The 21,113-nt window shown below is 55.8% G+C and overlaps 1 protein-coding gene across 3 annotated transcripts; it reads left to right on the top strand.

The window, feature by feature from the left end:
* Window positions 1-1,154: 1,154 nt before the first annotated feature.
* On the top strand, window positions 1,155-19,020 carry AMOTL2 (angiomotin like 2). Of its 3 annotated transcripts, none has more exons than XM_052636442.1 (10): window positions 1,155-1,244; window positions 3,961-4,758; window positions 7,425-7,710; window positions 8,784-8,928; window positions 9,301-9,393; window positions 13,086-13,381; window positions 14,386-14,693; window positions 15,710-15,927; window positions 16,451-16,612; window positions 17,340-19,020. In XM_052636442.1, exons 2-10 carry the CDS (start codon window positions 4,022-4,024, stop codon window positions 17,396-17,398), a joined length of 2,304 nt encoding a protein of 767 aa, XP_052492402.1. In that variant the 5' UTR covers window positions 1,155-1,244; window positions 3,961-4,021; the 3' UTR covers window positions 17,399-19,020. The 3 variants fall into 3 exon arrangements, with proteins under 3 accessions (XP_052492402.1, XP_052492404.1, XP_052492403.1); XM_052636444.1 differs by having other exon boundaries at window positions 16,454-16,612; XM_052636443.1 differs by lacking the exon at window positions 1,155-1,244 and adding an exon at window positions 1,848-1,942.
* Window positions 19,021-21,113: the final 2,093 nt, after the last annotated feature.

Raw genomic sequence — 21,113 nt, forward strand, 5'->3', positions numbered from 1 at the left:
CCATCCAGAGAAGGAAGAGCAGGAGCACAACAGTGGACCTAAGAGAGGGCCCCTGGCTGACAGGGGTGTGGAGGGAAACGAAGAAACCAAAAAAGAGAAAGAGCAGATGGAGAGAGGAGAGCTCCCAGAGTCTGCCCTGTCCACCGCAGTAACCTGGATTCTGGTGGCCACGGAAAAGTTTTGGGAATGAGAAGCCGAGCAGCCCACAGGTTACCTGGCTTCATCACTTACTCTGTGTGTGACTCTTGGCAAGCTAATTAATCTCTCTGAGGCTTGATTTCCTCATTTATAAGACAGGGATGATAAAAAAGAGAAAATCCCTGGCAAGATGACTGGAAGGTTGGCGGGATGACCAGGCGGTAAGCGGGTGCTGGCAGCCGTAAAGGGGTGCCCCTTACTACCTTCTTTGGGAAGAGCTAGACAGATCGCCTGGCGGCGGGTGATTCAGCTGGTAAAGTGGGTCAAATTAGCCGGAAGATTTTTCATCCCAGATTCACACTTCCTGTGGAGACAGATCCGAAAAGGGCTGGTGAAGGTGTTTGTAAACAATAAAAGTGCAATTCAAAGGTTGCCGCCGGCGACAACCAGCGAGGCTCCCGGCTGGAAGCAAGAGTCATCTCTTCGCTTGGGGCACGGTCTGGATCGGGCAGATATGTACATCTTCCCAGTCTTCTCTCACTGTACAACGCACACACACCAAGCCCCTCTCACCCCCAACCACGTCCAGCAGCAACACCCAGGGTCTCTCTCGAGGGCATGCCACGTACATTCTCGGTGTCGTCCAGCCGATGGAGCTGGAGGAGTGAGAGGAAGGCCGGGTACGGGGCTGAGGGCGGTAAGGGGCCTAGATGGATTCCAGCAGCTCCTAAGGAGAGCGGAGGTCGCTGGCCGGGGTGGGGCGCAGAGAGTCCAGGAGGCCGGGGCGGCCAGGTCCACAGCGCCGCCTACCCGGAGGAAGGCGGGGGCGGGGAGGAGGGAGCTGGAGGAGGCGGAGAGCGGAGGAGGGCGGCGCGCTACGAGGTTATTTGTGGTTCGCTTTGATCCCGAGGGGGAACCTGAAACTCTCACATTCCTGGCATAGCAGCCGCCTCCGGCGCGGGCCGACCCTGGGGCTGCGCGCTGGGGCTGAGCCGCCAGAACGTCGGCGCCTCTGCAGAGAGCACACCTCTGCCGCCAAGCTGAGCTGAGCCGGGCCGGGCCGGGCCGTCGGATTTGACCGCTCGGAGCACTCGCTGGCCGCAGCGGTAAGAAAGGCCTCTTGGCGCTTTGGGGAGCGCACGGGGCTGCAGAGACGCGCTCCAGCCCAGCCTTTTCCGGGAGAGGGAGCAGAAGCGGAGCGGACCCTGAGTCCTCCAGGAGCGGTGCGCCTTTGCCCGCAACCGGCGGGGCGAGGGCAGCTCCGTCCTGGGGCGCCTTACAGGTCCCCTGGGAGCTCTCGCAGGCGGCGGGGGTCCGCTGGGGCTGAAGGAGGGGACAGCCCGTGGGCAGATAGGAGTGGGTGTCTGGGAGCACGAATCTGGGACGGAGGCGCCGCTTGGAGCTCAAGCTGCAGGGCCCGGGGGCTAATTTGGTTCGGGGGTGGGGGTTACAGGTGTCTTTCCTCCCTAACTAGCCCAAGAATTCCTCTTTGTCTTCCTTGGAAAATCCTCTCCGGAGCCACGGTCTGGCTCTCACTTAGAAAGAATGCAGCCTGCCGTCCAGCCCGGTGACGTCAGCGCTGGGGCATTTGGAAAACAAAGAGGGCTCGGGAGTGAGGGGGGAGGCGGACCCACGACGCTTAAAGACCTCTCCGGACCGCGGCCACCGTCGTCCGCTCCAGGCGCTGCGGCGGCCGCAGGGTGCTCGTGGTCAGCCAGGAGTCCGGGTAGGGCGGGATCCCTGGCTGGGGTGCGATCTGACTTAAAGACCCTCGCTTTGGTTCCTTGGGCCACAGTGAGCCAAGGTAAAGGCCGGAGTTGTGTGGTTGCTTCGAAGCGGGTGTTTCAGAGAGCCCAGCGCGCTAGCGCAGCAGGGGTGCACGATCCGGGTCGCGGGCGCGGATTTTAGTAACAGCTTAGCTGTGTCCATCTGAGAGATTTGACTGAGACAAACAAGGAATGAAAGGCGCGGGAAGTGCTCCCTGCTCCCAGGCACACTGTTGGGGGAGGAGGAGGGCTGGAATCTGTCCGGAAAACTGCATTCCCCGGTCCTCGGCTGGAGTCAGCCCAGACAGTGTTTAACTTAGGAAATGCCCCGTGGATGAAACGCTAGGGCGAATTGATTCCTGTTTGTTCTGCCTCAGGTAACTCTAGAGTCTTGCATCTTCTGTGTGTGCGCGCGCGCGCCCCGTATATGTGTGCGCCCCCTGTGTGTATGTGTGTGTGGGAGGTGGGGTAGGGGGGATGATGTGGTCCCGGGGAAGTCTGAACACCGAGATGTCCTCTAGACCTATCTCTCTCTCCCCAGTTCTGGGCAGCTGGGAGGAGGGAGCGGGTTGGGAATGGCTGCTCTGCCAGCCAGCCAAGCCCTAACTGGAGCCGGGCATTGGGGCTAGCTCTGTGGCAAAGGAGGGGCCACATTCCTCCCACTGTCCTCCTGCATACACAGGACCTGTGGAGGTGTGGGTTTTGTTTGGTCTTCCCTGAATCCCAGTTTGGAGGTTTGTGTTGGAGAAGGCTGGGGAAAGGAATCCAGGTGAGGCGGGCAGCCTTCCAGGCCATGAGCCACTGGGAGCGCCGACTCAGAAGGGAACACCTTCCTCAGGAGACAATCTCCCTGCAGAGTCACCAGCCCCGGGTGCCTGCAGCTCCCGCACTCCTTCAGTCAACTGAAGCAGTCTTACCCATGTAGAGATGCTGAGTGCCCATCCCCTCGTACCTAGAGGACCAGCAGGCGCTTCCAAGGAGCAAGTGTGTGTGTGGCTGGGGTGGTGATCATAAAATCAGAGACACCATGCCAGCCTTTCTTTTTCCTGGAGCACGTGTGCGCTCACTGTCAGTGCACAGACTGTGTGCCTGGCCCACAAACCTTGATGGGCGGCACCTTTTTGCCTCCTTTTGCAAAACCACTCTTGGTGTAGTCTGTCTCATCTTTCATCCCTTATTCACCCATCCAGATGCATTTTCTCCTTCCTGTTCACCTTGCAGAGTGACTGCCAAGGTCATCCCATGACAGAGAGGGCTCTGCAGGGTAAAGGGTTGTGAGTTAGCTGTGCCAAGGCCATGGTTCAGGCATGCTTCATGCTGTGGGGGCTGTTTGCCTAGGGCTTCTACCGGGCTGGTGTGTGCATGCACGCATGCTCAGTTGTGTCCAGTTCTTTGCAACCCCGTGGACTGCAGCCCACCAGGCTCCTCTGTCCCTGGGATTTTTCAGGCAAGAATACTGGAGTGGGTTGCCATTTCCTACTCCGGGGAATCTTCCTAACTCAGGAATCCATCCCATGTCTCTTGTGTCTCCTGCATTAGCAGGTAGATTCTTTACCACATCTACTGGGCGGGACTCATGCTTTATCACCTGTGATAAAGCAGAGGTGGTGCAGTGGTAAAATATCTGCCTGCTAATGCAGGAGACACAAGAGCCTAGTGTTTAAAGCTGAACTAGGCCTGCCCTGGACTTTCTCATCAGGCTCTGATGGGAAGCTGACTACAGGAGCCTAAGGTTCCTGGTGTCTATGTTCCTGGTATCTCTAGGCACAGTAAGCCTCCATGAATATGATTATAATGGCAGTCCTTTGCCAAGGATTTACAGCTCACTGGGAGCTCAATAGCCATTGCCTCTTGATTCTCAACTCCATGAAGCTAGCATTATTTCCCTATTTCCGATGGAGAAACTGAGGCTCAGAGGTTAGGTGACTTGCCTTAATCAGCAGGTGGTAGCATTGGCAGTCTGACGGGCATGTGTGCCCCTTCATCAGACAGTAATGGAAAGTCCCCACTTTTCCCATGTGCTCCCACTGAGTGCTCTTCTTTTTCTCCTCCTCAGGTGCTCTGGGGCCAGGTGCCACTGGCCTTTGTCCAGGTGGGTGTGTGCAAGCCCAGGGAGCATGAGGACGCTGGAAGACTCCTCAGGTACGGTCCTGCACCGCCTCATCCAGGAACAGCTGCGCTATGGCAACCTGACTGAGACCCGCACACTGCTGGCCATCCAGCAACAGGCCCTGCGCGGTGGGGCCGGGGCTGGGGGCACAGGAAGCCCCCAGGCCCCCATGGAGATCATGGCACCAGAGGACAGTCAGGTGCTGCAGCAGGCCACGAGGCAGGAACCCCAGGGCCAGGAGCACCAGGGCACCGAGACCCACCTGGCAGAGAACGGCCTCTACCACCTGTGCCCGCAGCCTGGCAAGGGCGAGGAGCTGCCCACCTATGAGGAGGCCAAAGCCCACTCACAGTACTATGCCTCCCAGCAGGCGGGGCCCTGGCCACACGTGGGGGACCGGGATCCCCGCGGGCCCCCGGGAGGCAGCCGGAGGCAGGATGAGGCCCTACGCGAGCTGAGGCATGGGCACGTGCGCTCCCTGAGCGAGCGACTCCTGCAGCTGTCCCTGGAGAGGAACGGGGCCCGCACCCCCAGCCACATGAGTGCCTCTCACAGCTTCCCCCAGCTGGCCCGCAACCAGCAGGGCCCCCTAGCCAGGGGCGCCCCCACTGCCGAGGGCCCGGAGCCGCGAGGACCTCCACCTCAGTACCCACACGTCATGCTAGCTCACGAGACCACCTCTGCCGTCACTGACCCGCGGTACCGTGCCCGTGGCAGTCCACACTTCCAGCATGCAGAAGTCAGGTAACTGCCCACCTTGGTCTTCAGGCTCTTGGCTTCCTTCCAGTGTAGTTTTCCCAGGGTGAAGAGCCTCCAGGAGGCTGGTGAGCTCCAGAGGAAGGCTGATGATACACCCTCCCTCCCAAGATGGGAGCTAATGCTGGAAGGAAAGAGGGATTTAGCCAGGGTCACATGAGAACTTAGCAGCATCCCTTGCTTTAATTCCGAGACAGACACCATTGCCTAATTGGCTGTAGCCTTCAAGTAACTAGGGTTCTCAGGGGCTGTCAGTTAGAGCAGGGAGCTAAAGGTTAGATTTCAGAAAGAACTTGCAAGGACTAGAGTTGGGAATCTTTCCCAAGTTAAGTGGGAAGAAGGTGGGACCTCCTCTGGAAGCTTCTAAAAACAGAAGAAGTCTTTTCTTCCTTGCTGTCCATGATTTTTGGGAGGCATTCCTAAGTGGGGGCAAGAAAGGACCAGATGGCCTCCGTAGAGATCTCTCCTCCCCTACACAGGGGCAGGAGCTGCCCTGGAACTGCCATTCATTTCCGTTCATGTTCTTCTGTGTGGTCCATGGGGCAGGAGCCTGGGAGAAGGTTCTTGTTCCAGAAGCCCCTTTATGTGGAGGCTCCAGAGTAGGGAGGGAGGAGGGAAGGGGTGTGGGGGGGTGTGGGGGGACTCAGCTTTTAATTCTGAGAGCAAAGGGAAGCCTTTAGAGGATGTGATTTGGCGTCCCTTTTCAAAAAGGTTCCTCTGTTTCTTGTAGAGAATAGATTCTAGGGGCATGAATGGAAGCAGGGATGCCCAGGAGGGGCAGGAAGCCCAGAGAGTTTTCAGAAATAAGGTTCCTAGAAATGAGGCTCTCGTTTGGCCCAGGACCTTCTCCTGAGAAGCTGGCACACGCCCTTTTCACACGCCCTTAATTCCCCCCCCCCACCCCCCACACAGGGGTCCAGGAAACCCCAGGGGAGGGGCCTGAAGGCTTGCAGACCCCCTTCCTCTGGTGCCCCAAGGTTCAAGTCTGGTTTTGTTCGTGCCTGCTGAGTCCTCATTTAGTCACCTGCTTTGCCACGGTGCAACCTTGCCCGGGAAAGATGCCTTTCTCTGCTCTCGAGAAATGAGTGACGTGATGGCTCTGGAATGGAGGCGCCAGAGGACTGAGCCTGTGGGGTTTTGCCAGCCTCAAGGCCCCCCTGCCTTACCTCCCTTCTCAGGGCTTGGTCCTGGAAGAGTTTCAGAAGCTGAGTCGTGGTTTCTTCTTTGGACCATGCTCACTGAGCCCTGTCAGGAAAAGATAATGTCGTGGAAAGGAAGTCGACTGTTTGCTGGAGAACAAAAAAAGTGGGGGAGTGGGGGGTGGGGAGCAAGTGTGGAGGAAAGGAGGCTCTATTCTCTTGGAGAGCCCAGTCATCCCCAAAGAATGCCATTTGTGTCTGCCTGGCCGGGAGCAGGGGAGCGGGTTGGAGGGAGCCACATTCAGCAGCGCAGGGGGAGGTCGTACACTCCAGTGGGGCACCCTCTCAGCCCTCACTGGAAGCTCTACCTTGGACAGGAAAAGAAATACATCTGCCAGCTTCTCCTTCAGCTAATCTGGTGAAGACTGTTTGCTGGGAACTGGCGGTGGGACTTAGCCTTGGGTCTAAGAAGAGCAGGGGAGCTCGAGTCTGGAAGGGGAAGGATGAGGGCACAGGCAGGCATGGGTTCTGAGGCGATGGATTCATCTGCAGCTTCTGGGACTTGGGAAAGCTCCTGGTGAAACTGAGGCAGTCTAATTCTCTTACATCGGAGCCACAGGGCCCCAGAAAAGCTGTGTGACCCCACATGCTTGACGGTGGGACCTTGAGGGTGAAGACCTTGACACGGGACCCCAGTATCAGAGGCCAGGAGAACACTGTCCCTAACCTCAGGCTATTGTAATAGTTTACAGGTGGTCCCTTCACCCTGGATAATCCACTGTTCGGGTCACATTTACTCTCTGAGCAGAGAGTAGGCTGTGGTCTCCATGAGAAGAGACAGAGGGTAGGCTGTCACTGTGGAGATGCCCACTGCAGGCCCAGCACTCTGCCAGGCAGATGTGGCCTGACAACCTGCCTGAGGCTAGAGACTCTCACCCTCCAGACTGAGCATGGGCCCATGCACCATGGCCTCAAACACTGGAGCCAGAATTTGAATGCTTGATCTGTCAGACTGGAGGCCAGACTCAGCCTGACATCTGTCTCACCACTCTAACCTTAGCCACAGTCTTCTAAAAATGTTTCTTCAAGGGGTGACGGGACTCAAAATAGGAGGGAGAAGAAGCGAGTGTGCTGCGTGGGCAGGTGTGCATGGAGGGCCTGACACCAGCAGTGAGAACAGACACAGGGTAGCTGCTGGGGCCCAGGGGCCTGGAAGGTTGTGAGTTTCAGTCATGATGAGTGACCTCCAGATTCAAAAAGAGCTGCCTATGGCTGGGACTATTCAGGCTGATCCCCAAGGCCTGGACCACAGGAGGCTGGGCATGAAATAAGTGTGCTGATGGTAATGCCCTGCAGCCCTGCTTCCCTGGCCCTTGAGGGTCTTGGGGACACCATGTGGAAAGGCCTTGCCTAGAGGTTACTGCCTAACGCTGCAGGAAAGCTGTCTGCCTGGGAGGGCTAGGGCAATTCTTTGTGGCTCCGTGGTCTCTGAGGACCGTCCCTTCTGTCCCCCAGGATCCTGCAGGCCCAGGTACCCCCTGTGTTCCTCTCGCAGCAGCAGCAGCAGTACCAATACTTGCAGCAGCCTCAGGAGCGCCACCCGCCCCCACACCTGGCTGCCCTCAGCCCTCCTGGGGTGGAGGGCCCGGCAAGCACCCAGGCCTCTTTGGCCACCTCAGGCGGGGCCCACCTGGCCCAGATGGAGACTGTGCTAAGGGAGAACGCCAGGCTGCAGAGAGACAATGAGAGACTGCAGAGGGAGCTGGAAAGCACGGTGGAGAAGGCTGGCCGCATCGAGAAGGTAAGCCCTGCTGAGGCCTCAGAGAAGCAGCAGGGGGCAATAAGGGAACCCCAACAGGGCTGACCAGGGAGGGGGCTGTCAGAAGGGAGGCAGAGGAGTCTAAAAGCTGGTCTGGCTGGGCTTCTCAGCTGCCCCTGGGGGACCCCCCCATCCCTCCTGCACCCTTCCCTGGCTGACTCCAGACAGCTGGGGAGCAGCCGGCAGAGCAGGCCCAGAGCACAAGCAGTTGCTGCCCAGTGGTGGTTAGAAAGAGCCCATTCACCGACTCGCTCATGGTCGCACCCTTTCCCTGCACACGCCCCCTCCCGTGGACACCTCCCACAGAGAGCCCTTTGTATCCCCCACACAACAGCAAGTCTGTTCCAGGCCAGCCCTGGTCACAGAGAAAGCCCCTCCTCTTGGCAAAAAACGAGCGATTTATTGGAATCACGGGCCAGCTAGGAGCACGTGCAGAACCTGCCAGCTGCCAAGTGGGTGGGGCATCCGGGGCCAGGCTGGCCCTGTTGGGGGATGGCTGGAGAGGCACATACTCCAGGCAGCTCAGGCTGGATCCGGTGCTGAGTTCTGAGTGAAGGGGCACCAGCTGTGCACTCAGCCTTAGCAGGTAGCCTTAGGCTTTCTGTGACTGTGCGTGGTCTCCAAGATAGGTCCACCCCCACAGACCACAGTTGGAGCCTCAGTGCCTGATCCTGGTCCATTGTGCTCAAATTTCTCACTAGAAGCCAAAGAAAAGGAAAATGCTTCTTTCTGGACACTAGGCACCAGGGAGCTGCCCTCAGTCACCCTGGATGCAGCTCCTTCCAGAGAACGTGGCCTTGTGTTCACTCAGCACCTTGGGACAGTTGAAGGGACCCTGGCTTGCCTGTTCCAGCAGTCTGGTCCCTCTCTGGAGGCCACAGGCTGCAGCCTGTCCCTCTCAGGCTAGGTGGGTTTCTGCTGTGGCTTTGTCTCTACTCTCTCACTCTTTCTGATGGAGAGTCAGCAATCAACCCTGGCCTAAGGAGGGGACCTTGATCCCATTGCCACCCTGGGAGCTCTCCCCTTCCTTCAGCTCTGCTCTCTGCCTCTTGCAGCTGGAGAGCGAAATCCAGCGGCTCTCCGAGGCCCACGAGAGCCTAACAAGGGCCTCTTCCAAGCGAGAGGCCCTGGAGAAGACCATGCGGAACAAGATGGAGAGTGAGATGAGGCGGCTGCAGGACTTCAACCGGGATCTTAGAGGTGAGGACCGCTCACACAGGTGGAGGGACAGGGACCACCTATGGACAGCTTGATTCCACTGTTCTAGGACATCATTCAGAATCTCTTGCCTCTGCGAAAACAGTACAAATCAATTCAAAGGGGACTCGGCTGAGACTCCCTGGGGGCCACCTCGATAGAGAGATGCTTGTCTCTGTGTTCTAGACCTTGGGGCCCCTCCTGGAGCTCTCCCCCATGTGGCCCAGGGTGACCCGGGGCTTCCCTATGAGCCCACCCCCAGCTTGGAGAATGTAGCCTGACAGACAGTTCCCTGGGGAGGGGTGCACCTCAGCAGGCAGCTTCACCTGTGCTCAAACCTTTTTCCTTAAAACGTCTTTTCTTCATTTGAAACAGAAAGATTAGAATCTGCAAACCGCCGCCTGGCAAGCAAGACGCAGGAGGCCCAGGCAGGCAGTCAGGACATGGTGGCCAAGCTGCTGGCTCAGAGTAAGTAGGGGACCCACTCAGGAGCCCAAGCAGAGGTGTGGCTGGTGGAACCAGGAGAGCTCCTCTTAAGGGAGGGTTGGCCTCCTCTGCCAAAGCAGGGCTTGGAGTGTGGGTTTACTGAATGCCCACTATGCACCCATCACTGGACTGGACTCGGGAGGGGCGGCTTCCCAAGGGGAGCAGGATCTGGTTCCCTGTGTACTGGGAAGATTAGGGGTAGAGGGACAGCTGGGGAGGTGTGCTGAGCGTCAGTTCGGTGTCCTCTAGAAGCAGTTGAGGAGAGCCGAGCACTCTGGAAACAGGTGGGATGAGAAAGAAGGAAGAGTCTGAGTCTCCCAGGGCATGGACGTGTGGAAAGCTGGGGAGCATGGTGAGGCTGGGCCATAACAAGTGTTGGCACCAGCCAAAAATGGAGCTCACGAACACCGCAGCCTAAAGAAGGAGGTCAGGAGGGATCCCCTAAAAAAGATAGTCAAAGGCTTCTTCAAGAGCGGATGAGTTCATTGTTGACTGGCACATGCAGTCATTCATTTGTTCCCTAGCGCAGCCATGCTGAGCCCCTGGCAGGTGTGCAGCAGAGAGGGAACAGGTCAGGAAGGGGCCAGCACAAGGTCAAGAGAGGTAGGGAGCTTGAAGAAGGAGCAGGGTCCTCCCACCATGGATTCCAAGGAACAAGCATGGCCTGGCCCTGGAGGCCAGTGATGGGGGGGGGCGGGCAGGGGGGGGCAGTCCCCAGCACCTTGAGAGAGAGGTTTTGTGGGGTGGCAGGTGAAGCAGCAGCAGGATAGCTCCAGTGGAGGTGGAAGCGGTTTGAAGGAAGGGGGGACAAAGGAAGCCACCAACTCAATAGTAGGAAGAAGCTGTAGCCATCAGAGAGGCAGTTATTGATAAGCTCCTCCTTTATGCTCTTACTGCCTGCTATAGTGATGTTTGAGTGTTTGCAAAGGAGTGCACTGGGGTAGCTGATGTCTGAACAAGGACGCCTTCTATGAAGGAGGAACCCCTCCAAAAGCTTACTGAGCTTAAGCTAGATGGTTGGGGGTGTCTGGAAGCAGAGAGGCAGCTTGAAGACTGAGCTCTGGCTAGCAGCACCTACCTCCTTCAAGCAGGGCTCAGGCCTGGACAGGGTGGCCCCCAAAGGGAATGGGGGAATGCAACACTGAAGGGCTGAGGGTTGAGGGTGGGCAGGAGGAGATGACTGAAGGTCTCTGGGAGGGAGGGGATGGTGGTAAAGGCTGGGGGGTGGGGATAGCCCTGGGGGGGGTCTCATCATTGTCCAGAGAGGATGGGTTGCTGGAAAGGGGCAGAATGGGGCCAGGCTTTGCCAAAGAAAGGAAGTCATGGCGGGTTCCTGGGAGCAGGCAGGGGAGGGGCCCGGGGCTGGCCAGCCTGGAGGCGTTTCCGCTCCCTGGGGAGTGGGGCTGTTCTTGGCTCCCGCCTGGAGCCATTAATCTCGAAGCGGCGGGTGACCTGGATGCCGGGCATTCCTGAGCCCGGGCTGTTCCGCTGCACTCGCCTCCCCCTCCCCCCGCACTCCTGACTGCGCCCCGCCCGCCACGCTGGGAGGAGTGACTGTGGGACAAAGGGACTGGGACTTGCTGGTGGGGCCTCACTTCCCCCATGGAAGGCCTCTTGCTCTCTCCACTGCTCCCCAGCCCACGGCCCCCCTCTGTGTCTCTCGAATCTGCTCCCACCCCAGCCTGGAGACAGCGGCACCCTCCCCCCAGAGTTTTATCCTGGTGGCTGGGGATGGCCAAGGTCTCAAGCCTCCGAGCTCTACCAGGGCCTTCAAAGTGTTAGTTGCTCAGTCGCTTACGACTATTTGTGATCCCATAGACTGTAGCTGGCCAGGCTCCTCTGTCCATGGGATTTCCCAGGCAAGAATAATGGAGTGGATTGCCATTCCCCTCTCCAGGGCGCCTTCCTGACCCAGGGATCAAACCTGAGTCTCCTGCATTTTAGGCTGATTCTTTACTATCCAAACCACGAGGGAAGCCACCAGGGTATTAGGGGTGTGCAAGGCAGCAGGAACCTTCTGGAAGCCAAAGGCTGGGCCCTTGGTACCAACCCCAAGGGCTGAGGAAAGCCAAACTACCCTTCCTTGCTCCTGACATCCAGAAGCAAGAATCCTCAGGAAAAATGTCTGTGGTTGAGCTCACCTGTTTTCCAGAGTCAGCGCTAGTAGGAGACTGTGGCCCCGATCACCTGTGCTATCTGCTTTCCTAGTAGGCAAGCAGTACAGACTCCCAGCTCTGGTCAGGCCCTGCCCACCCTGGGCATCTGGCCATGAGTCCTGAGGCCTGGTTCTCCCAGCCGAGTCCCCTTTGGGCAGTTTCTTCTCACCTGAACCTCAGATTCTGAGGCTGTAAGATGGGACCATTTATGACTGGGATGAGCTGCGAGCCTCCGGCTAACTCTATAAGCTGTCCATCTCTGTGAAGCCTCCCAGGACAGGGCCATTGTCTCTGGGTCCAAAGTCCCAGTCAGCACTCCTGCCTGCCCCCTCCACCCCATTCAGGTGTCAGGCCAGCTCAGGATGAGAGGCCCAGTGTTACTGAGTTTCGCCAACTTTTCCTTTCACCCCAAAGAATGAGGTGGGCCTGGGCCTAGCCTTCGAAAATTCAGAGTGAACCAGAGCTGACCTGGGTGGCCTGTGTCCTCTTTCTCTGCCCCAGGGCCTTGTGTAATTCTTTTCTGTTCCAGAGTCTATACTGTCCTATCTGATAGGTATTTAGCCACACGTGGCCCAAAGATTAAAATTAATTAAAATGAAATAAAATGAAAAATTTGACTCCTCCCTGGCACTAGCCACACTGCAAGTGCTCACTGGCCACATGTGCCCAGTGGCTGCTGCCCTGCTTGGCACAGCGTCGAGCAAGTCCATTACAGCAGAAAATTCCACTCTGCTGTGACAGTGCTGCTCTAGATCCATCAGGCAGGCCCCATGACACGTCCCCCTCTGCCTTCCAGCAAGGCAGGCAGCCTGCACACTAGGGGTGGGGTGGGGTGCCTGGTTTCACAGAATAAGCTCTGAGGCCTCTTGAGTACGAGGGCCTCACGCCATAGCCAAGCAGCCTGGTTCTTCAGAGGCAGGCTAACTTTGATCCCTACCTGGTGGCACCATTCACCTCCTATGATTCTTCCTCTTGAAGGTGGGGATCCCAGATCCCAGACTGTCATTGGAGGCTTCAGGGGAATAAGATGTGTAGATGCCTGACTCCTGGGGCAGCACACGGTGCTTCTCCCACTTGGATGATGACCACGTGACAGTCCACCTGAGCCTGTTTTCTCATCTGGAGATGGGCATCGCGGTTCCTGCCTGCCCAGTCTCTAGTATCACCGTGAGGCTGGAGGGAAGTTGTGAATGTGTTTTGGAGGTGTGACACCCGGCACAAGCGGACAGTGTCTCTTGCTCTCTCCCGGCAAGGCCACGTCCCAGCAGAGAAGCAGTGTGGCCCAGGTATCACTGCAAGGGTCCTGGTCTGACATTCCCATTTGCTCAGGCCTTAACCTAAACTTCAGTTTCCTGGCCCATACAACGGGGTTAATAAGGGTACCTAACTCCTGTGATACTGAGAAGATGCAATCAAGCTTGAGCAGCGGTCAGCACAGAGCGTGGCGTGTGGTGGGTGCTCTGTGGGGCAGCGAGGGAGCTGCCGCCCCTGACCGGGCCCCTCCCTCTCTCGCTGCAGGCTATGAGCAGCAGCAGGAGCAGGAGCAGCTAGAGCGGGAGATGGCACTGCTGCGCGGAGCCATAGAGGACCAGCGGCGGCGGGCCGAGCTGCTGGAGCAGGCCCTGAGCAACGCACAGGGCCGCGCGGCAAGAGCTGAGGAGGAGCTACGGAGGAAGCAGGCCTACGTGGAGAAGGTGGAGCGGCTACAGCAGGCCCTGGGGCAGCTGCAGGCTGCCTGCGAGAAGCGTGAGCAGCTGGAGCTACGTCTGCGGACGCGCCTGGAGCAGGAACTCAAGGCCCTTCGTGCACAGCAGGTGAGCTGGGAAGACCCCAGGAGCCCCTGTTGAGATCCAGGCCAAGCCCTCTTGGAAAGTTAGGACCACCTGGGCCAACCTTACAGAAGTCCCCTCCTGGCCCATCAGTCTCAGCAGAAGCCTTGCCCCTTGACCATGTGCCGACCTCAGGGACTCGAGCCTTGGGCCTCTATCCTCAGCAGCAGCTAGGATTGGCACCCTTGGTCTCTGGAGAAAGTCTCTCAGGAGCTGCGATGGAGGGGACTGCTGCTGCTGCTGCTGCTGCGTCACTTCAGTTGTGTCCAACTCTGTGCGACCCCATCGACGGCAGCCCACCAGGCTCCCCCGTCCCTGGGATTCTCCAGGCAAGAACACTGGAGTGGGTTGCCATTTCCTTCTCCAATGCATGAAAGTGAAAAGTGAAAGTGAGGTCGCTCAGTTGTGTGCGACCAACTCTTAGCGACCCCGTGGACTGCAGCCTATCAGGCTCCTCTGTCCATGGGATTTTCCAGGCAAGAGTGCTGGAGTGGGGACTAGCCAGCTCTTATATGTCTCCCCAAGATCGGAGGTGGGGAAGATAGTCACTCAGATCCTGGGCCTTTATCCTCACTTTGGACTGTGTAAATAGCTCTCGTGTTTATAGACCAGATAGAGTCCTATCTCCACTCCTAGCCTCACCCTTCCCACAGAGGCAGGGTGACCAGAGTTCCTGGATTGCCGGGGTCTGTCCTGTTTACAACAGTTCTCCTGTGTCATTAAGTCACCCCTTCCCCAGTTTGGAGGACAGTGTATATGGTCACTATGCAAAAGCAAACCCAATCTCCTCTGCACCCTTAGCCACAGGATTTGGGGCAAGGCTGTGGGGCCCCTGTGGCTCCCCTCTGTCTCCAGCTGGAAGCAGGCTGTGCAGAGTGCGTGGTGCCAGCTGACCAAGCACTGGCCTCAGATTCCTCACGTGGCAGTGAGGACCTGCAGCCAACACACCCCACCCTCCACCCCTGACCACGGTACCCCTCTCTCTGCAGAGACAGGCAGGCCCCCCCGGAAGTGGCGGTGGCAGTGGTGGGACCCCGGAGCTCAGTGCACTGCGGCTGTCGGAGCAGTTGCGGGAGAAGGAGGAGCAGGTGCTGGCGCTGGAAGCTGACATGACCAAGTGGGAACAGAAGTACTTGGAGGAACGTGCCATGAGGCAGTTCGCCATGGATGCGGCCGCCACGGCCGCCGCCCAGCGCGACACCACTCTCATCCGGCACTCGCCCCAGCCCTCGCCCAGCAGCAGCTTCAACGAGGGCCTGCTCACCGGCGGCCACAGGCATCAGGAGATGGAAAGCAGGTTGGACACTGCAGGCCGGGTACCTGGGGCAGGGGGTAGGGGTAGGGTGGGATTTGTCCAGCCCTTGCCTGGGCCTTAGGTCTTCCCTGGTAGCTCAGACTACCAGGGTAAGAGTCTGCCTGCAGTGTAAGAGTCTGGGAGACTGGGGTTCAGTCCCTGGGTTGGGAAGATACCCTGGAGAAAGAAGGAAATGGCAAGCCGCTTCGGTATTCTGGCCTAGAGAATTCTATGGACAGAAGAGCCTGGCGGGCTACAGTCCATAGGGTCACAGGTCAGACACGACTGAGCGACTTCATTTCTTTTCTTTGCCTGGTCTTTAATCCATGATAAACACCCCTCACTCCGCCCAGCCTAACAATCCCTCCTACTTCTGAGCTGACCCCCTGCTTTAGGCCCAGCTGGCATTACAGGCTATTCTTTCTCAGAGGTGCCAACCAAGTTGTTGGTCTGCCCAAGAGACTCCACTCACGGATGATACCCGAGGCTTCAGGCCTCTACCTGCTCCCCCACTCCCACCATGTAAATCAGAGAATTAGACTTTCCTACCCTACATGCCAGGTACCACCCCAGAACAAATGTGGCCTAGGTCCCTGGCCTGTGGGGAGCTGGTATTTTCTCTCGAGAGACAAATTAGAGGCCCCACAGGATTTCCATTCGACCTCTTCCTGGTTCAAAAATACAAGCAGTCGACTTAGCTCCCTTGATCAACAGCCCTGGGGATGGCCCTCTAGGACAGGGTTTGTGCCACTACCGTCATCAGATGAACCCAGAACCTATCTCTGGGTTTGCCGGTGTGGGAACGGCCCAGCCCCTCAGGCACTGGTAGTTTTCAAAGCATCCCATTGCAGAGCTCTGATGGCACTTCTGAAGGCCCCATCCTGGCCCCTGCTGCAAGGCCAGGAGCAGCCCAGCCTGGCTTTAAGGAAAGCTTTCCCTCCAACTTCCACGAGGCGGGGAGGGCGGAAGCCACAGGATCTGTGGGTCTGAAGATGTAAACATGGCCTCTCACCCCTCAGGTTAAAGGTGCTCCATGCTCAGATCCTGGAGAAGGATGCCGTGATCAAGGTCCTTCAGCAGCGCTCCAGGAAAGACCCTGGCAAGGTCACCCCAGGCTCCCTGAGGCCTGCCAAGTCGGTGCCATCTATCTTCGTGGCTGCAGCAGCGGGGACCCAGGGCTGGCAAGGACACTCCTCCGGCGAGCAGCAGGTGGATACCTCTGCCCAGCTGGCTGCAGGTGAGAGGAGATGGGTGGGCAACAGAGGCTAGGTTGTGCTCAGGCCTTTCCTTCCAGAACTGAAGTTCGGAGGAGCTAGGGATCCCAACTCTTCACCCAGGGGAGCCGGCTTACACTCTGGCTCTAGTGACCTTGCAGCCCGCAGCTGTCCCCTGGTGTGACAAGGCAGGCTGAAGCCCCTGTCTCTGGAAATTCCACCACCCTGGCCCCAGCCACTCACCATCAAAGTTAAAATAAGCTTCCCCTGCAGAGGTGCCTTCTGGGCCAGCACTTCCACTTTTCCTCCTAAGCAGACACCACAGAAATCCAGGAATCCTTACTGTTTTAAGATTTAATCTACAACCTTTTAAGAAAGCTTCCTCCACTCCAAGCTTCTGGAACCCAATCCTGTTTGGAAACAGGAGTGTAATCAAAGTTCTTGCAAATCAACAGCAACTAGCATCCCCAGGAGGTTAGTTAGGGTATTCTTCATGGGGGCTACATACTGTGGACAGGGCAGTAACTGAAACTCCTGCCTTCCTAGCAGACAGGGCCCCGCTGGAGGAGCCTGTGGCTGTGGCTCCCCTCGCTGCCCACGCCAAACATGGGAGCAGGGATGGGAGCACCCAGACTGATGGCCCCCCGGACAGCCTGGAGCCTGACAGCCTTTTGGGGTGCAGCAGTGGCCGGAGAACAGCCTCACTGGGTAAGTCGCCCCCAACTTTTGTGGGGGGCTGAGGGCACCCTGGGGTGTGAATCCCACCCCGACTCATTGCCCACACTCCACGGGGAGCCTTACACAGGGAGGGTGAGCAGAATGTGGGACCCACCTCAGTAGCGGGGAGAGATATAGGAATAGGGGAACTGGAAACCCTAATTACAAACAGATCTACCTGGGAAGCCCTTTTATCTCCTCTTAAGAAGTCTTCCTTACATCTTTAATGGCCAATCTGAACGTTTAAGATCGTGGACCTTGGCACTCCCAAGTTAGAAGACTTTGTTTTAAGACTCCCAAGTTAGAAGACTTTGTTTTAAGAGTCCCAGAAGGAGAAATTTGAGAAGATGCCCTTGAATGTGTTTGCTCTCTTTCACAGTAGCCTTTGCATAGTTGCCTGTGCCTCACCGGCTCAGAAAACCACAGGCATGAAAAGAATGTGGCAGCCTCCCTCCCTCAGGGCTCTCCACCCTCCCTCCAAGCCCTCCAACCAGTTCCTAGTTATAAACATTTGTATCTTCCACTCTGGAGGCTGATGGTCTGGATGGAGAGCTGGGAGGGAGCAGAGCTCTGTGACTGGTTGGCCAAGTTATGGGGACCTGGGCAGCTGAGGTGGGAAAAGTTGGTGAAGACAGAGCCTATCTTTAAAATGTTACCCGATTTAAAAGAGCAGTCTAGTAACCCTCGTTGCCATGTGCCTGGGCTCTTATCTCTCCAGATTCTGTTGCTACGTCCAGAGTCCAGGACTTTTCTGACATGGTGGAGATACTGATCTGAAGGAGGTGGTGCCGTGGGGACTCTGAACCATTTCCTGCTGCCCTCTGCCACACAGCCGTTCCAGCAGGATGCTGCATGGGAGAGGGGAGCTGTGAGCACCCGTCCCCACAGAAGACCCTGTTTCTTAGCCCCATGCTCCTCCTGGGCCCACGCAGCATGAGGCCTGGACCTTTACCTGGCTTGCTGCCAGGGTAGCAGTTGAAAGCTCAGAAGGGAGTAGTGTACCCACACTGGACACTCGGGCAGGGAGGGAGGGGATGTGTTGATTTGGTGGCTGATTTCCAAGGATGGCTGCCCATGGACTCCAGGTGGACTGGTTTAATAGGCCTGGCTCAGTGTGGTCCCTCCAACTCCATCTGCTCCTCAGCTCCTCACTGCCTCCTAGGCATCACCCGGACTTGAATCTTGGCAGCCTATTGAGCGTGTTAGTCCTGCAGAGGCCACAGCGTCACCCGTACTGTGGAGAGGACTGGGCTGTGCCGTGCAGTTTGTACATAATTCCCTTTCTTGTGAAATAGAAGATTGAAGTGGGCTGCTTCAGATTCACCCCCTCATTCCATGCTCCCAGCCCTGCTGCCTCGGTTCCTCCCAGCTATCTCCCCTTCTCAAGTCCTTGGTCCATGGATTTTGTTACTGCTTGATCCACGGGATATTGGCTTCTTAATCCCCATCTTGAGCCCTGTTTGAAATGCCCAAGGGACCCACCACCAGCCTCTTGAAATGGCTCCACAGCTCCTGTCCCTGGGACAGCTTGTCAGTTTGGCTATGAACCCTGAGCTAGATGAAGTCTGCCACCACACAGGTCTGCCATGGTGGGCTTCCCAGCACCAGTTCTCTGAAAGGAAACTGGAGAGATGGCCTTGTTCTCATCAGAGTCTTTGTTCCCCCTGGAGGCACTGGGAGAGGGAGATAGGCTGGTGAAAACTAGTCTGTGAGCTGTAAGACGTGACTCAAATGGTCCTCTGAATGGAGCCCCCGTCACAGCATGGCGCCCTGAGGCTGGCTCCTCAAGCCGCCAGTGCGCAGCACCCTGAAATAGGGCCAGCGCTTGGGAACTGGAGTGAAGTGTCCGATGGCAGCCTGCCAGTAGCAGTGACTTTTATTTCTGGTCTTAAAGAGTCTCCCAACTCAGCCCCATGAGTGACTGGTGGGTTTTAGTGGTTTGTCTCGGCTGTTTTTAGTTCTCCGTGAGTCTTTGTTTTTGTTTTTCTTTTACTGTTTTTAGGTTTTTGTATGTGTTATTTTATTCCTATGGTTCCTCATGTTTTCTTTTTAAACATTCGCATTTGCTGGACAATTGCATATTTTTTTAAATCCCCCTACCCCTCTGTAAAACTGAAAAATGCATTTGGTTCATGTGCATTGTTTACAAAACAAAAAGAAAAAAAGAGAGAAAAAGGCAAAAAAATATTGTGAAAGAAAAAAAAACAACTTAATATATTTTGGATTAATATTTGGTATTTCTTTTTAAAGTATTTTTTTGTGCTGTGAACATTTTCTGCCAAAGACCATGATGTGTGTCTGTATGTTTAAGTTATCGTGAATATTTAAAATGTAAACATGGCTGTTTTGTTATGCCACCCTGTACTAGGATTGCTGCTGCATTCCACTGGGTATAACAGTATTTTAATAAAAAAAAAATTTTTTTTTAATTAAAAGCACTGTGTTTGTACAAGTGAGAGACTGCACTGAGGGGTAAAGGAGAGAGGGAAGGAACTTTGGGAGGGGGCCTCCCATGTCATAGTCCCGACCGCTCTCAACACCGAGCTGCACCCCAACTTGTCCACCCTATGCTCCTGGGCGCCTTGGTTCTTAAACACTGACCAGAGTATGTCCATAAGCCACCAGCTCGGTAACTGCTGTCTCTCATAGAAGAAGAGTGAAGGGTGCTGGTTTCCATTTTCTGGTAGTGGGAAACCTTGGGGCAAGGCAGGTCCCTCCTTAATTGCAAAGCTTGGAGGACACACAGTGTAATCTCTTCGAGGATCCAAAATTCCTGTAAATTTTGTGAGGCTGCATGAAGAGGAGGGTTGGAATGAGGATGTGATTGGCTTTCCACTTTCCAGAGAACATTTCTCTCAATCTGGGAGGGTCCGGCAGAGGGGCAGCCTCCTCAGATAGCTTTGTCCTAAACAGCTTTGTTTGGCCACATGCTGTGGTTACTCCACAGTAGGCCAAGGTGTCCGAAGGTGGCTTTATCCTTCGCTCCCCCTACCCAGCACAGAGTCCTTGTCTGGGACCATTGGAGAGACAGGGTTCTTCGCTGAGTATACACTGGCAGAGGGTCTTCATGTGCTTGACATAGTTCTGGGCACTGCCTCCTTCCCAAGCTGTGGCATCACCACTCCTGCCCCAGGCCCAGCAAAGCATACCACTCCAATCCACAAAAGAAAACCATCCTTGTATCAGAAACAAAGCCCCTGCCTCTGTGGGCCGGTTGGCACACTAAGGTTCCCCACCAGGATGTGGGCTGGCAGGCAGTGGGCAGCCAAACAGGCCAGTGATGGGAACAGTCACTGCCATGCCCATGAGTGAAGTATTTTTAGGGTAGGTGTAGGGACTCGGCAGCCATGTTGTTTTGGGGTTTTTGTGTTTTTTTTTAATTGGAGGATAATTGCTTTACAATGTTGTGCTAGTTTCTGCCATACAACATGAATCAGCTATTAGTTCACTTTAGTTCAGTTCAGTTCAGTTTAGTTCAGTTCAGTTTAGTTCAGTTCAGTCACTCAGTTGTGTGCAACTCTTTGCGACCCCATGGACTGCAGCATGCCAGGCTTTCCTGTCCACCAACTCCCGGAGCTTGCTCAAACTCAACGTCTGTCGACTTTGTGATGCCATCCAGCCATCTCATCCTCTGTCATCCCCTTCTGCCTTCAGTCTTTCCCAGCATAGGGTCTTTTCCAATGACTCAGTCCTTCGCATCAGGTGGCCAAAGTATTGGAGCTTCAGCATCAGTCTTTCCGATGAATATTTAGGACTGATTTCCTTTAGGATTAACTGGATTGATCTCCTTGCTGTCCAAGGGACTCTCAAGAATCTTCTGCACCACAGTTCAAAAAGCATCAATTCTTGGGTGCTCAGCTTTCTTTATCATCCGACTCTCACATCCATACATGACTATTGGAAAAAGTTTTGAAGAGATAGACCTTTGTTGACAAAGTAATGTCTCTGCTTTTTAATATGCTGTCTAGTTTTGTCATAGCTTTTCTTCCAAGGAGCAAGTGTCTTAATTTCATGGCTGCAGTGACCATCTGGAGTGATTTTGGAGCCCAAGAAAAAGTCTCTCACTGTTTCCATTGTTTCCCATCTATTTGCCGTGAAGTGATGGGACCAGATGCCATGATCTTTTTTCTGAATGTTGAGTTCTAAGCCAGCTTTTTCACTCTCCTCTTTCACTATCATCAAGAAGCTCTTCAGTTCCTCTTCACTTTCTGCCGTAAGAGTGGTGTCATCTGCATATCTGAGGTTATTGATATTTCTCCCAGCAATCTTGATTCCAGCTTGTGCTTCATCCGGCCTGGCATTTTGCATGATGTACTCTGCACATAAGCATGGATCAGCTATATATATACATCCTCTCCCAGCCCCCTGACCCCACCCCGTATGTCATCACAGACCACCAAGCTGAGCTCCCTGTGCTATGCAGCAGCTTCCCACCAGCTCTATATTTTACACATGATAATAAGCTCAGCATTCAGAAAACGAAGATCATGGT

Source organism: Budorcas taxicolor, chromosome 1 (assembly GCF_023091745.1).
Source record: "Budorcas taxicolor isolate Tak-1 chromosome 1, Takin1.1, whole genome shotgun sequence".
Lineage (NCBI taxonomy): Eukaryota > Metazoa > Chordata > Mammalia > Artiodactyla > Bovidae > Budorcas > Budorcas taxicolor.